This window comes from Pleurotus ostreatus (genome assembly GCF_014466165.1).
Source record: "Pleurotus ostreatus strain PC9 chromosome Unknown scaffold_3, whole genome shotgun sequence".
NCBI classification, from domain to species: Eukaryota; Fungi; Basidiomycota; class Agaricomycetes; order Agaricales; family Pleurotaceae; genus Pleurotus; species Pleurotus ostreatus.
Window position 1 is genome coordinate 92107 of NW_023503158.1, and position 15132 is coordinate 107238.

At 50.4% G+C, this 15132-nt stretch overlaps 2 protein-coding genes across 2 annotated transcripts; one reads left to right on the forward strand and one right to left on the reverse strand.

Moving 5' to 3' along the window:
* Positions 1-1515: 1515 nt before the first annotated feature.
* Positions 1516-2608, forward strand: PPH3 (phosphoprotein phosphatase PP4 catalytic subunit; the record flags this gene model as incomplete). The annotated part of the gene is made up of 4 exons (XM_036774046.1): positions 1516-1535; positions 1713-1836; positions 1895-2275; positions 2339-2608. 4 exons carry the CDS (start codon positions 1516-1518, stop codon positions 2606-2608), a joined length of 795 nt encoding a protein of 264 aa, XP_036632548.1.
* Positions 2609-8008: 5400 nt separating this feature from the next.
* On the reverse strand, positions 8009-10590 carry PC9H_004463 (uncharacterized protein; the record flags this gene model as incomplete). Its single annotated transcript, XM_036774047.1, has 10 exons — positions 8009-8070; positions 8122-8235; positions 8310-8408; positions 8466-8515; positions 8573-8661; positions 8858-9086; positions 9141-9383; positions 9433-10088; positions 10165-10324; positions 10376-10590. The coding sequence occupies 10 exons, from the start codon at positions 10588-10590 to the stop codon at positions 8009-8011; spliced, it is 1917 nt and encodes a 638-aa protein (XP_036632549.1).
* Positions 10591-15132: the final 4542 nt, after the last annotated feature.

Consider the following 15132-nt stretch of genomic DNA (forward strand, 5'->3'; position numbering starts at 1 on the left):
TAGCGTCAACGTTTCACCCTATCGTTTTGATGCGATAGTGGAACTCTCGAGAGATAGGCTATAGCCTATCGCGCCATGTCGCTGAGACTGGCGCTATCAGTGTAATGTAATGTAATGGAATATCATATCGCCTGCGTTCCTTGCTACGTATGTGCGTGTGTGTGTTTGGGGTATGTTTTGATTGACGCTATGTCCTGATGGTGCCGTGTGCTGATGTGTGTTGTGTATTGATGCGGTAGCAGGATCGGTGTGGCATTGGCATTGATGGGTTAGGTTAGGCTTTTGATGCGTCGAGATAGCGGCACGTAGCGCGCTGTGTTGGCTGTGGTAGTGATGTTTTGATGTTTTGATGGAGGCGCTGCGTCTTGCGTCTTGCGTCTTGATGCGGGGGTGGGATGATGGGTTGAGCCGTTGGTTATGTTTTGGATGTGATGCATTGATGTGCTGCTCGGAGGCGCAACGCTATGTTACCGAGCTAATGACACGGTGCGATGGTGGCACGATGGCGATGTAACCGCGTTTTACCTGCCCTCATAGATATCGATCATCCTGTGTCTCCAGCCTTAGCCTCGTCCACCTGCCCAGCGTCCCCGTCGCAACTAAGTACGCTCGGATTAGGACGCCATCATGCGATAAGTGTGCGATATCTGGCGGGACCTGCGCGGTGCTCGTGCAGCGTGCAGCGGCTGTGCCTAGCGTCAAACACGGGCGAAATTTGCATTTATGAATATTGAATATTTGGATCTTCGAGTGACTGGCGATCTGGCCCAGACTGATCATATGATCATATGTTCGTTGACAATTGACAAGCTGGACAACGCTGGAAGTTTTTAGTTTTAGTTTTAGTATTAGTTTTAGTTTGGGCGGACGTTCTGATTGGAATTCGGAATCTGGAAGCAGAGGCCTTCGGTGTAGAAAGGCCGGGTACTTGGTCTTTGTCTGACAATGAAATGAATGACGATGTCGATGACGAGTATTTTATTGAATTTATTCCGGTGGTATGCGCCCCCGGACTACCGCGTTACCGGTGTTTGGCGCTTGCGAGGTGTCGAGGCTATTAACTAGCACACTACACCGTCTGGACCGCGATGCTCCAACGCGTTAGCAGCCCGAGGGATGGCAGAGTCCTTGCACTGCGACCTGCACCGCTCGCTGTCATGGCAGACATGCTGAGGGTAGAGTCAGGGGCTCCCACTAGAAGCAGCAGTATCCTCCCACAGTAGACGCTGGCCACTGTGGCGCGTCCACCGCGTTGTCGGTGGAGCCCGATCGTTCCTTGCGCCCTTGTACCCTTGCTCTGTATAATTGACCGACGTATCCGCGTCGCGGTCTGTATAATCGCGACCTTGGAACACACATAGCGCAATCACGAACTGTATCAGCGCGACCTGCTCGGTGTGCTATCGCGAGTTGATTGGATTGGGAAGACCGACGCCAACGTCCCGAGCGTATCTTAGGTTAACAGAAGTGAGGGCTTGTTAGCGCGCGAGAGCCAGAAACCCAAACCGATACACGATGCCGAGTGACTTAGATAGGTGCGTCCCTTCGTTTGCTTTTGCTTTTTGGTTCCGTTACTTACTTATCCCGATCTCATTTCCTCCTTGCTTTGCAATCCCGTCTACGTCTCCACCGAATCTCATCTCCAACAAACACCTCCACCGAACCCCAACGTCCGAAAACGCGCTCCAAACCCCGAATGGGCTTGATAACAGACAAATCGAACAGCTATCCCGATGCGAGCCCATCTCCGAAGAACAGGTCAAACGCCTCTGTCTCAAAGCCCGCGAGATCCTCATCGAGGAGGGCAATGTCCAGGCTGTTGATTCACCCGTCACCGTCAGTTTCCTCCGTATTTGTATATCATACGCGGAATTGATGAGTTGTATGGTCGTAGATATGTGGCGACATCCATGGGCAATTCTTCGACTTGATGGAGCTGTTCAAAGTCGGCGGATTCTGCCCCGAGACGAACTATCTCTTCATGGGCGACTTCGTCGACCGCGGCTTCTACTCCGTCGAGACCTTCCTCCTCCTCCTCGCCCTCAAAGTCCGCTATCCCGAGCGCATCACCCTCATCCGCGGCAACCACGAGTCGCGGCAGATCACCCAAGTCTACGGCTTCTACGACGAATGCCAGCGGAAATTCGGGGGCTCCGCGAATGTCTGGCGGTGGTGCTGCGAGGTGTTCGACTACCTGGCGCTGGGAGCCGTAGTCGACGGCCGGGTGTTCTGCGTGCACGGCGGGCTGAGTCCGAGTTTGCAGAGTGTCGATCAGGTGGGTGTGCCCGAGCTGAGCTGAGGAGATTAGTCTTGATGCTGAGCGCTGATATTTGGGCAGATTCGAGCGATCGACAGAAAACAGGAAGTCCCGCACGACGGGCCCATGTGCGACTTGCTGTGGTCGGATCCGGACGACATCAAAGGGTGGGGCCTCTCCCCGCGCGGTGCCGGCTTCCTCTTCGGAGCCGACATCACCAAGGCCTTCGCCCATGCCAACGCTATCGACCTCATCGCCCGTGCCCATCAATTGGCGATGGAGGGCTATAAATTGATGTTTGATCGGACGATCGTGACGGTGTGGAGCGCGCCGAATTATTGCTATCGGTGAGTACCACGCGTCGCGTTCTTTTCATCTACCTTGGGAGTGCGTCGGGATGGGGGAGGGAGCGGGACGGCCCTTGCTCGGACCCGCATCACTTCACAGCAACGCACTGTGCGGTTGCGTCTTGCGCCGTACAGCTTAAAGTTTAAGCACCCCACACCCCGCACCCTGCACCGCAGTCTACGCTTCCCTGTCCCCACTTATGGAGGTCCCTAGGGATCCCAGGGGTTCTTTCAGGGATACCGAGGGGCGCTACTTCTTGCTTCTCGAGGATGCTTCGAGCTCGTTCTCGTTACCCTTTGGGCAGGCGCGTCGGTAGCGCTCCAGGTCGCACGGCCTGGGCGTTACCCTCGGTACTGGTGCTACTCCCGGTATAGCTTCATGCTATGATACGGTCGTTTTCTCGTTTGTTTTTCCATCTTTTCATTTCTCTTATTTTTCGTCTTATCATTCTCTTTTTTTCCGCCTTTTCGTGTTTCATTTTCTTCATGTTTCCCTGGATATCTCGCTTCGCTATGCGGCGCGTTCTCGAACTTGGTGTGCGTTCTAGTCCGGGCATTTAATTTCCGGATGTTGTCTGAAATTTTATATTTCTATCTGATGAGAGTGGGTGGAGTGGGATGTGCTCGGTCGTGGCCTGCGTTCTGGCTCGCGTTCTAGTGCTCGTTCTCGCTTCCGCGCACCTCTTTCTCCTTGCATCGTCTCCTGTTTCCTCGTTTCCGGACGCAGAGAAGCGCAACTCGTCGCGTCTCGCGTATTTGGTGTTCGTCCATCGCTTGGACTCCAGGCGACCATCTATGATGCCGAAGTCTTGCATCTTACTCCGGATGTGGAGACGCTGCACGATTGGACATGTCCGGCGAGGGAGAGCGATCAGTCGGCTGTGGGCGTATAGCCTACGCGACTGCTTAGACGCAACTGTGCACGATGTCGGTGTATGCGAGCGAGTGCTATGCGCGGTATGCACTCTGCAATGATGCACGATGCCAGCGTCCCCATCTTCTCCTCTCCTCGTGCTCGTCTAGTTTTGCTTCTCCTTGCATCTCGTTCCCGGGCGTGGAGAAACGTATACGCGGCTCGCCTCCTGCCACTATGTTCCAGCCATTGATGCAGATGCCGGCGTCTACACTCTGCTTCTTCGTCACCGGTTACCGATTACCCCAGATAGCGCCCTCTGCTATCCCACCTATCCCTCTGCGTGGGCTGCGCTTTCCTATCACGTCCTCTTATCCCCACCCTCATTTCCTCTCTTCGATTTCATACTATCCTCACTTCTCGCGTTCTTGCGTTCTTGCGTTCTTGCGTATTTTTAATCATTTCACGTCTCGCGGGCTTATCTCTTCTCTCGCACCTTCTATCATCTATCAGATCACCACTTCTTCACTTCTTTTGCGTTTCTTCCTTCCTTCGCGCCTGTTCGGCGTTGTGAGACAGCCCATACCCAGCGTGGCCCCTGGGAATGCCGTCGCTGCATACACTACTCCGCATGGGTTTATTGGGCTATGACGCGACGCGGCGAACTCGCGCGTCTCGTGGTTGCGTTTTTTGGCGTTTTCGGTGTTCTGCCATTTTCGTTCTCAGACTTTGGCACTTTTCCATGCCACGCGCCGATGGCCAATTGGCAGCTCGTTCGATGCTTGTCAGGAGTTGATAATCTGGGTAGAGCGTCTCCTGCGGCTGCTCGAGTCGATGAACGGGGACTCGGGGACTCGGAGGCCCCTATCTTTCTTCTCCCTTCTATTCCTTTCCTTTCTCCTCTATTTTCTCTTTTTTATTTTCGGTGATCTGCTCTTCTCCACGCCCGTGCTCATGTGGTGCGCTGTGCTGTACGGGCGTAGTGTGCTTTCTGGGCTTTTGATTGATTAAATCACTTTCGCCCTCGGTCTCGGACTCGGACATCGGGAATGTTCTCAGACCCCGTGCCTACGCACCCGCAAATATGCATGCTTCCCGACCGACCTCCGTCCTACCTCCTCAGCATCTCTGCTACTCCCTCTATTTCTTGTGATTTCACTACATGTGGTCTTCGCTCATTTCGCATTCTATTGCGTTTATCTTATTACGTTGACCTCTATCTTTGAATTCAATCAATCTGTCGCCCGGACGTACGCTAACTAACCGTATTCTTTTTCATCTATGTCTCTATCTATATCCTTGGCTTTCGTACGGCTTCCATCATCCATCGTTCGTCACCCACGCGGCACCTATCCCACCAACGGCAATTGCCCCCGAATACACATACACATCAACGCACACACCCGTACAATACACTCGCCGGACGGACGTACACATCATATCAAATCGAATATCTCCACGTACCCACGTACCACCGGCGTACACTCAACTCGACTGTGGTGCGCACATAATCGGACACACCCCACGCCTTCTCTCGGGACCTATCAATCAATTATTCATCATCAACATCACCCCAACCAACGCATGGTATGGCATGCTATGATCGTACCCCACCTCCCCGTACGAATTTTACGGCATGCGATGTGTATCGTCGGTGATTCGGCATGCGGCGGCTATCTTGGACTCACGGATGTCGGATATGCGGGTTTTTGTTGCGCTGCTAACACTGAATGCAAACTAGATGTGGAAACGTCGCGTCTATCCTGGAGCTAGACGAACACCTAGGCCAGGAGTACAAGGTATTCTCGCATGCGCCCTCGGTAAGCTCCTCATACCCACCGCCAATCCCACTATCGTCTTTATTTCATATTCGTTATCATCTTCATTTGCCCATCTTTGGTTCGTGGCGTTCGTGTTCTTCGTGCCCGTGTTCTTGCTTCATGTTCTCATCGTGGTTTGTGGTTCACGTTCCTCTTTGACGTTTTATGTCGATGTTCTATTGTCTCGGTTATCGGACATCAGTCGCCAATGCCTCGCTTTCAATCTACTTCTACTCATCTTTGCGTATGGGCAGTCGCTTTCATTTTCGCATTCGCGTCCGTGTTCATGTTCACTTACATCATCTAACATAAACACTATCACGCGTGTTTTTGATCCATCCTCGTTGACTTATCCTCCTCGTTCTCCCCATTCCGCTTTCCTTGCCTTCCCGGCCTTGCTTGGCTGATGATAAATGGTCTTCGTCGCCTCGTTGACTTATCCTCTTGCCTTTTGTTTTGACTGACTTCGCTTCGCCTCTTTACCTTCCTTTCCGAACATTTATTCACTCACATCTCGTGCTTCGGCTTCGGCTATTCATCAAGCTGCCTGTCTTGTCTTATGTCGCTTCCCCTTTCCCTTTCCAGCTCTTTCCCCTTGCCTCTCTGTCTGCCTCCCAACTGGCTGGTTGCGGTACACGTTGGCCTGTTCAACTTTTACATGTGCACCGCTCCCGATGATCGATGTCACTTTCACGAGGCCCTCCGTTCGTTCTGCGCAGACGTTCTTCTTCCTCCTGATTCGCTGCCCCCCTGTCTGGATGTCAGCCTATCCTCGCAATTTGATTCGGTCCTGTGCACAATGCATCAGACGGCGGTGGACTTTGGCAGCAGAGCAACAGACAGGCAGCAACACGAGTTAGGACATTCTTGATACCGGAATCCATCGCCGTGCGGAATCTGCGCACTAGGCGTTTTTTGCTGCCTCTGGCTAGGTGCTGGGTCATTACCTCAACGGGCCCGTGGCTATGCTTTGTGGCTTGATGACGGTCGCCGCCTCGTTGCACGGTGCATATGGGCGTCCAATCCTTTTCCTATCCTTTCTTCGATCGTTCCTTTATTCCTTATTTTTATTTTTATTATCCGATCATAGCTCAATGTTTAAGCCCACATGTGCTGACGCCTGCTTTGCTCTGCATGGTAGGACGTACGGTCCATTCCGGCGAAGCGCCCTCCCTCGGACTATTTCCTCTAACCCTACAACCTCTCAGCGCAAGACGGAGCATCCCGTCATCCCGTCGGCGTCTGTCCTTCCTACCTCATATGTATGTCTGGCCAACGTGTCTTCGGTAGCGGTGAGTAAATATTCCGTCCGTCTAGACTTTACACATACACCTACATCTTCCGGTTCCCGCGTTTCCCTCGCTAAGTCGGGGCGTCCAATAAAACCGCCGTCACCGTTGTCAAAATTCTCATGAACAGAATGCTAGCTAGCTAGGCCCCCTCTAGCTAGGCTCACATGGGGGATATATTCGCCGTCATCTTTCATTTCTGCAGCTCCAGACTCCAGACTGGACCCACACCAAAATACATTACTAACGCCCCGCCAATTAATTCTCTAGAGATCATGATCCACGATCCACGACACGTCTTCCCGAATCGTCCTACACCTTGTGCTGATATCTCATCCAATGTCCTCCTTGCCGGCGGAAATTCATCATTAGATCCTAAGTTGGTGGCGCAGGGGTGTCTACGCTTGGAGGTTCTGCTCTGGATGATGTTGTATACTAGACTTTGATTTGATGGAACGCCCGCGTTTCGTCCCCTCTGTGATTCATCGACCGCAGTTAAGACGGATGGCAACTGTAATATTGGGTAGTCTTTTCTCATAGAACGTCTCCGCCTTTCTTTCATTGTCGTGTTGTTAGCTCCTCCTATCTCCCTTTGCTGTTGCCGCCATCAATTACCATCTTTGTATTCGTTTTATGCTGTATGCATGTGTATATGCTTTTAATGTGCGCCGACTTTCACGTCTGCTGGACACTTCCCATTCGTTGCTGGGTGTCTATCTTCCGTGCCTTGATCTGGGTGGAGTATGAGTAAGTACATATGAGTATCCACGCTGGTGGTTCCTACATTCGACGGGCTTCTTATCGCCTACCGCATGCAGCATAGACTACGCTTGTTAATTCTTCTCCGCTAGCTGTGGCCTCGAAAGTACATATTCTATGTCCGCCAATAACATCACGACAATCTTCTCGTTTAACTAGCCTTTACTGAGTTCGTGCGATCCTTTGTGTCAAGAAGCTTTCGGTGCCTGTATACATCGCCACCCCCAATCTATCCTACAATTCCCGCCCATCATTGAATTCACGATCCAGCCAATCCATCATTTCTTGACGAGTATGGTAGCTTCTAGTCAGTTGAAGCTTCTCTGACCTGCTAGCCGATGTCAACGTTGCTTGTTTCATTACATGGGATGAGAATCCTCGTCAACCGTTGATGTGAGGATCCCTGAAACATTGGGGCGGATCCTTAGAACGGTGACGATAAATGCATCAAGTCAATCTATTGGACAAAGTCCTTTCGTAACATACACGGGAAGGCGGTACGTACAGTGTATATGAATCGGAGTAGTACTACTAAATGTATATAGTGAGACTGGGGTACAAGCACAGTGCACCTGGTGAGATGGCTACATTGGTTTGCGATGCGAATTACATGTAAGTGTAGGGAAATGATCATGAGAGATATTGGAGAATGGTCGGTCAGAAAGTTGAGGGAATCCAGGCGGTTATGTCCTGCCCTTCGGCGCAGTCTTGCTGAATAGTTTCGCCTTTTCGATGGCGGCATTACCTACGACACACGTGAGTAGTGTCTTCAATGACAGACAGCTAATGGACGTACTAGCTTTGATAAGATTCTTCTTGTAATCGACGATACTGATATCCTCTTTCGTGAGATTACGAATGGTTTTATCCGCCACCTCCCACAGCTCCTCCGCGACCTGGGAGATCAGACCTAAGAGCAGTTCAAGTCATCAGCGAATGGTCATGTGGCGGAGAATCCACCACACCGGTGGAAGCTGCACTCACGGAAATCGTGCGAAACAATCACAACACCCCCCTCAAATTCCTTGATAGCACGAGCCAAAGCATCGATGGACTCCATGTCTAAATGATTAGTGGGTTCATCTAGGGTAAACATATAGCAGTCAGGCTTTGTTTGAGATGACGAGGTTATCACCGTACCAAGCAGCAAGATATGTGGGTGTTCCATGGCAAGTTGTGCAAAGACGACTCTAAAGGGGTGGCGCTCAGTTACGACAGGCTCCAAGCAGCAGTCGCTCGAACCATACCTGTTGCGCAGACCATCTGAAAGTTGCTTGATGGGTGAAGTCTGATGGTGACCGGAGAGACCGAATCGACCCAACTGAGATCGCCAGGCCTATGAAACGGAGAAGTCAGTAATCAACGCCACAACTCCGTAGACTAGTTGATATATAGAACGCCATAACAAATAATGGTAAGAACTGCCATGACGGAATGCAGAACGGAACGCGGCAAAACTGATCAAGGTAGACAACGGGGGAAAGTACTCGAAAAGGCGAACAACAAGCTACGAAGCGTGCAGAGCGGCTCACCATTATGTCTTTTTCGGGATACTTCTCACTGAACAACGATTGGAAGTATTCAATGGGTGATTTCTCGTATGGGAGTTGGTCAGCAGAGTGCTGAGAATACTTGGCTAGTTTCAATTGTGAATGCTTGGAAACGCTCCCTTCCACAGGTTGTAGGGCGCCAGTGATCAAGTGGAGCAGAGTGGACTTCCCAGCTCCATTGGCACCAAGGATGGCCACACGTGAGTCCATGCTGAAGGAGAAACGGTCAATCAACAGTAGTCAAGCAATGGACGGTTGAACTTACTCGATACCAAAGGAAAGATTCTGATAGAGGAAATCTTCCTTTTTGCCGGAGTACGAGAACGCGACTCGGTCGAACGCGATGATCGGTGGTGGTAGCTTGCGGATATCCTCGAAGTTGAAGCGGAGAGGCTTGGGTGTCTCGACCTTCTCGATCAGCCCTGCAGCTTCCATCTTGTCGATAATCTTTTGCTTGGATTTCGCCTGCCTCACGAGATTGGCGTAGGTACCAGCCGACGCAATGAACCTGCCATGAACGTAAGCGCCGATAAATGTTCATAAACAGATCAACGCACTTTTTAATATGAGCTATTTCCTCTTGCTGTTTATGGTACGCCTTCATCTGGTTCACCTCGTTCTCCTTCTTTGTCCTCACGTACGTGGTGTAATTACCCGTGTAATAGACCAGCTTCTTCGACATCGTCAGATCCATGATGTTCGTACACACCGAGTCCATGAAATCTTGCGAGTGCGACGTTATGACGAGGATGTGGTTGTAAGTACTCAGGTATGCTTCTAACCAGACGACGGCGCCGAGGTCTAAGTGATTGGTGGGTTCGTCGAGGAGCAGAAGATGGGGTTTGATGAAGAGCGCCCGAGCAAGGGCGACACGCATACGCCAACCACCACTCATATCCTTCGTGGGCTTCTTCATCATCGTTTGCGTGAAACCGAGACCGTGAAGGATCGACCCTGCTTTCGTCTCGAAAGTGGCGGGATCAAGCTCTTCTAGTTCCTCGTAAGCTTGGTCAAGAGCCATATCGTTCGGTTCATCGGATACGGAGAGCTCCTCTATGTACGCCTCTAGCTTGGCTACTTTCTCCTTCGCCGAAGCTACGATGAACTCGACTGCATTTACCTCCGATGGTTCCGCCTCTCCGCGCACCAGGTATATATCGATGTGTTGTGGAATTTCGATGTCGCGTTCGGCCATGGATTGCAGGAAGGTCGACTAATGATCAAAATGTCAGCGATTACATATCATTGACGGGAACGAAGGCCGTTATCGTGCCAACAAGATGCTTTACCTTTCCCGAACCATTCTCGCCCAGCAGACCGTATCTTTGACCATAATTGAGAGCAATCTCAGCGTTTTCAATGAGGAGTCTGCCATGGAACGACAGAGTATATGAATCAATCTTGATATCACGGCCCTTTGGGTCAGAGACCAATACACCAGTCGCACTCCTACACCAAGGGTTAGCTCAGATGGAAATTACAAGGTGAAGTGATTCGCACCGATCCGTTGCAAGTGACAACTTCGCCATTGCCGACAAATCGTCCGTACTAGTAGCAGCGCTCAGGCTAGTCATCGGCGTGTTCACCGAGCTCCCATTCCTCGATCCAGACGGTGTGGACGACCCATCAGCAGTGCTCGATCCATTGGCCACACCAGCACTCCTCTTTGCTGCCTTCTCTGCAAGCCGTTTTTGTTTTGAAGCTGAAGGTGCCATATCGATGGTAGTAGTCTAAGGTCGAGGAGCGATTAGAGAAAGATAAATTATTGATCAGGCGCCCAAAAATTTGAAGATCTATTCTTGGAGCCCAGATTTGGAGTCTTACGTACGCCGGCCAGCTTGGGCGTCTACCTGCGTTTTGAACTTCGACGTTCAACGTCAACTGCCTAGTGCAATGAATGCTGACACCCAAATGGTTCTGATCCCGTCCGATGCTTCCGAAGGAATGTCTACTCTTGTGGTGCCACATCCCCGACACGTGGCGCCCCCCACAGATAGTTCGGACCTTCGGTGTGTTGGCAGGCCTCCTGGGTGTGGCCTCAGGTAGAGCGAAGAACGGCATACGCCTCTAATCCATCGCAGCATTTTACTGCGCTCTATGGGTACGTTTCAGTGTGCTACTAGTAGTGTCTTTCACAAACAACGTCTACGTTTAGAACTACGGCGAGGATACGTGGTCGCGGTGACCTTCTAATCGACGGTCAACACTCCTCGCCGTTGAATGGGGCTTAATGTACAGCTTTGACATCATATTCTAGGAAACGTATGTTCAATCGACACGGGCTCGTGGCATAGAATACAGATGATGGCCGCTTGCAATGAGAGCGGGATCTCTCCATTGGAGCTACGGGATGAACATCTGCAGGCCTACTGAATGGGACGTATGACTTGCTCTGGTGCAATTTCATATTGCCGAAGGGCATTAGTGATTACACCCCCGATCACCCAGGCAACTCAGCGAAGGGTGGTGTTGGTGTTTGGGGCCCATTATGAGATTTAGGTAAGTAGGCATTACATGCAACTTCTGGAGCATGTTACAATCGACTCTAGTATAGCCGGAACTCCAGCGCTCGTGGTTCACCGTAACTTACAGTCAAACTTGACTCTAGTGGATAGTACTTTCTGCGCAAAGTATCTACCAGCCCTTTGGCCTCAAGAGCTCTTTCCAAAGATACCGACAACTACCTAGGTGTCTGCACGGTGAAGGATTGTTTTGTTTCGGTTATCGGAACATGTTCGCGGCTTTCGAGTGGTCTGGACCCTGGTGCTTGTACCTGTCATGCGTACAATCGAATGGACTAAATGACACCATCCCCATAGATTGTCCTCTGGCCATCAACTGACCATAGGTAAGTTTTTGGCAATGGTCTCGACGGAGATGAAACGATAAACGAGGGCGATGCTACGTCTGCTACCTCCACTGCTAAGTACTTAGCAAGGCTTCGGGGCCTTTACTTTACTTTGTGCGAATTGATGCGCCACTCACTATCCACTTACCTTGGATTCTAACCGCGCCTCCCAGAACGAGCAAACGTACTTTTGTTATTCCTGCGACTTGCTCTGGCTGACTTCAGAACCTTCCCAATCTGGCACGAACTTCATATCTACTTCGTGATCTGGACAGGGTGCGCTGCGACGACTCTACCAGGGTCCGCCAAGGGCGACATGGTTGCTTGAGCTTGGCTTGAACTATCAAGATGAAAAGCTACGTCCAATTCTGTCCAGCCGTTCACACGTACGGCGTAGGAACCCTCGAGAAAGTCGGAAGCAGATCATAACAGGTATATCTTCAACTTGGAAGAAGCGAGGCTACGCCCCCAACGCTGGACATGCCTTGGATGCATGGTCAACGGAGGACCGCAGGCATTTTGTTCTTGGTAGTCTTAATCTTGAATCCTTCGAGGTTGCAACTTGCTCACATTTGGCCGTGCTAGGCCCTGTTCCCAGCCTTTCAGGCTCACTCTCTACGAGCCGACGGCAGCTTCTGCGAACTTCCTGTGCGGCATTGTCCCTGCTCTTTCGATTTACGGTGATCGTGATCGCTATGTGGTGAAACACAAGCGATCCTCGTTCCAGATGCCAGCGCCCAGCGTAAGCGAGAAACGCCTCAAAAAATCTACAGGATGCATCGAGGCCAGGGAACAATTGCCAGCATGCTATACAACTATATTCAACGGTTCGCGGAAATCGCTCCGACTTCAAGATAGAGGTATGACTTGGTAATCTCATAGACTTGCTACCTCACATCTGTCTCATCCTCACCCCCAAGATGTCATCGATCAGCCCTGCTCTCCTTAAAGTCGTCACACGTCTCCGTCTCTGAACGCGGTTCTCCAACGCATCAATGAGTATCCCTCGCTGTTTTCTCCTTCGACTCTCACACTGACGCCACTTTGATGGTTGTACGAAGAACATCATCGAATGCCGCCGGTTCACGAAGCAAGTAAAATTTACTGCCATGTCCTTGTGATGCCGTCTTAATTTGATGGTCGTGACTATTTTGCAGGCTTTGGAGAAGTTCGGACATGTGTATCTTGGCCGATTGATGGACATACCTAAGGTGTTCCTACTATGCAAACAATAAGGAGTCCAAACATTCCAAACGTGCGGATATTCATCTTGACGTGTCTGATCGATTCCGATGATATAGGTCGACTTTCCATTTTCTTACATTCCGGGGCTGTAACTTGCGAGTTCGCTAAGTCTACAGCTTCCATATTGATGTTTGATCAGACTTGATTGTTCTCAGTGGCTCCTGCTACCTACAATGAATATCCTTCTGGAACGCCGAGCAGTACGATAACATGAAGTAATTTATGACCGTACAAGCGGGAGCACGGATACATGCATTCAGTGGTGGGTGCCATTTGGTAAGGGTTGAGGCCTTAAGCCTTAGGGGCGAAGAATTCACCGCTGCCTTAGTTAATTAAGTGTTCCTATCGCTAAATGGAATGATTGCTAGGTGTCATTCATTATATGGATATACTCAGCACATGTGCGAGGAATCCCTTTTGTCAGACGGGCTGTGAAATAAGGACTTACCTACCAGGTCTCCCCACTGAAACGTTTCTGCGTGGCTTCAGCGCGTTTCAGACGATCTGCACGCAACTATACTACACTACACCTAACGCAAGTGGCCGGTGGCAAGTCTTTCCTAGTCATCAACTCTATAGATCCTCACCGGCAGCAAGTGTTAGTACGAGTAGAAGAGTGATAAACGGATAAACGCACACTGTGAATCAGGGGAAGTCAGTCTCCCGGCGGTAAAGTGGACGTATCATAATGGGAGTGGAAGGTTCGCACGAGATAACAAGCAAGGAGCGTTGAAACTGCAACGAAGCACAATAGGTTGATTCGATTTCCGAACCACAAGCAAGCCCCGCCCGGCGTAGACTTCGAGAGTCAGCTGAGGTGGTTCACCGAGATGATATGCGCAGATTTTGGATGAGGCTGACGGTGAGCATCCTCCTGAAGCTTGGGTTCAATAATCAGGAATTCAGACCCTGATCTTCGGTTACCTCCAGGTTTGGGACACTCTTCAAAATGTTTCACTAGTCGAGGGATCGGACTTCGGTTACTTTTTTATAGACTCGATGCCGACTGGAGTTGGAGGAATCAATAATCATGTGTACACTTTAATGAAGCACTATGGCAATACATCTACGCCGATTCAATTTGAAAGGATATAAGAGAAGACGACATCAGATAAACAAGACCCATCTCCACGAGGGGTTCGGCAATCTACGAGTCATAGTGAGGCTTCGATAACCCTCGCGCATGCCATGTTTCTTGTTGAATTGCCTCCTCGAAGGCCCAGTAGATTGGAGTTTGTCTTGATCAGGCTTAACAGTGCCCACCTTATCGAGAGGCATCAACGTCGAATTACGTCAATGTAAGCTAGCAATATATTTTCGGAACGAGTTATGATAAGAGGAATAGAACTACAGGACTACATGAGGACACGAAATTCCACCGCGGTTGCGCATGTGGATACGTTGATCTACTTACATACATACAAAAGCCCCATAGACAACTCGTGATGCCGGGGTGCAGGTAAAACATACATACTCAATACATGAACACAAGTCAAATGAATGACGAGAGTCAAGACAGCTACAGATGCTGGTGAGCCGTGTACGGATAAGACTAGACACTTGCCTTGTACGAGTTATAGTTTTCAAAAGCCTATTAGCAAACTGTGAAGAGTACTGCGGATGCGGAAGCAGTTATTTGGATCGCTAGCGGAGTCCTGTCACTTCGCTAATAATTCATTGTGATTCCGCCTTGGTGAATATACCAATACTTGAGAACAACTTCGTGTCCCACTAATTGTACATGGTAGAACCCATACTAACGGCAGAAAGCATCACGATAAGACCCTCTGAATACCATGGTAAGTATGTTTCAGCTGCAGATCGACGGTACTTGAGAAAACGATTTTGCTCAACAAGTTATGGGATGTCCGAGCACCCAAGCGTGATGGAGAGCTGAATATTGAGGCCTGAGGCTTGAGGTTCAAAGGTGCCGTTGGGAGCCGCCTTTAGTCCCATTCGAGCCATCTCTCAAGTTGATCCTTTGCACCTCGAATTCAAGTTGGATTATCATCGGGAAAAGGAGTGACGCGTCCACAATAGCACCTCCTGAAACAGTGACAGTCTCAGGACTAATCGTTTTGACAGACAACCCTACCGCTTCACGCGCACATATTGAGGATGATGCAGACATTATGATCGACAGCATATGCATGACATTTCGTCA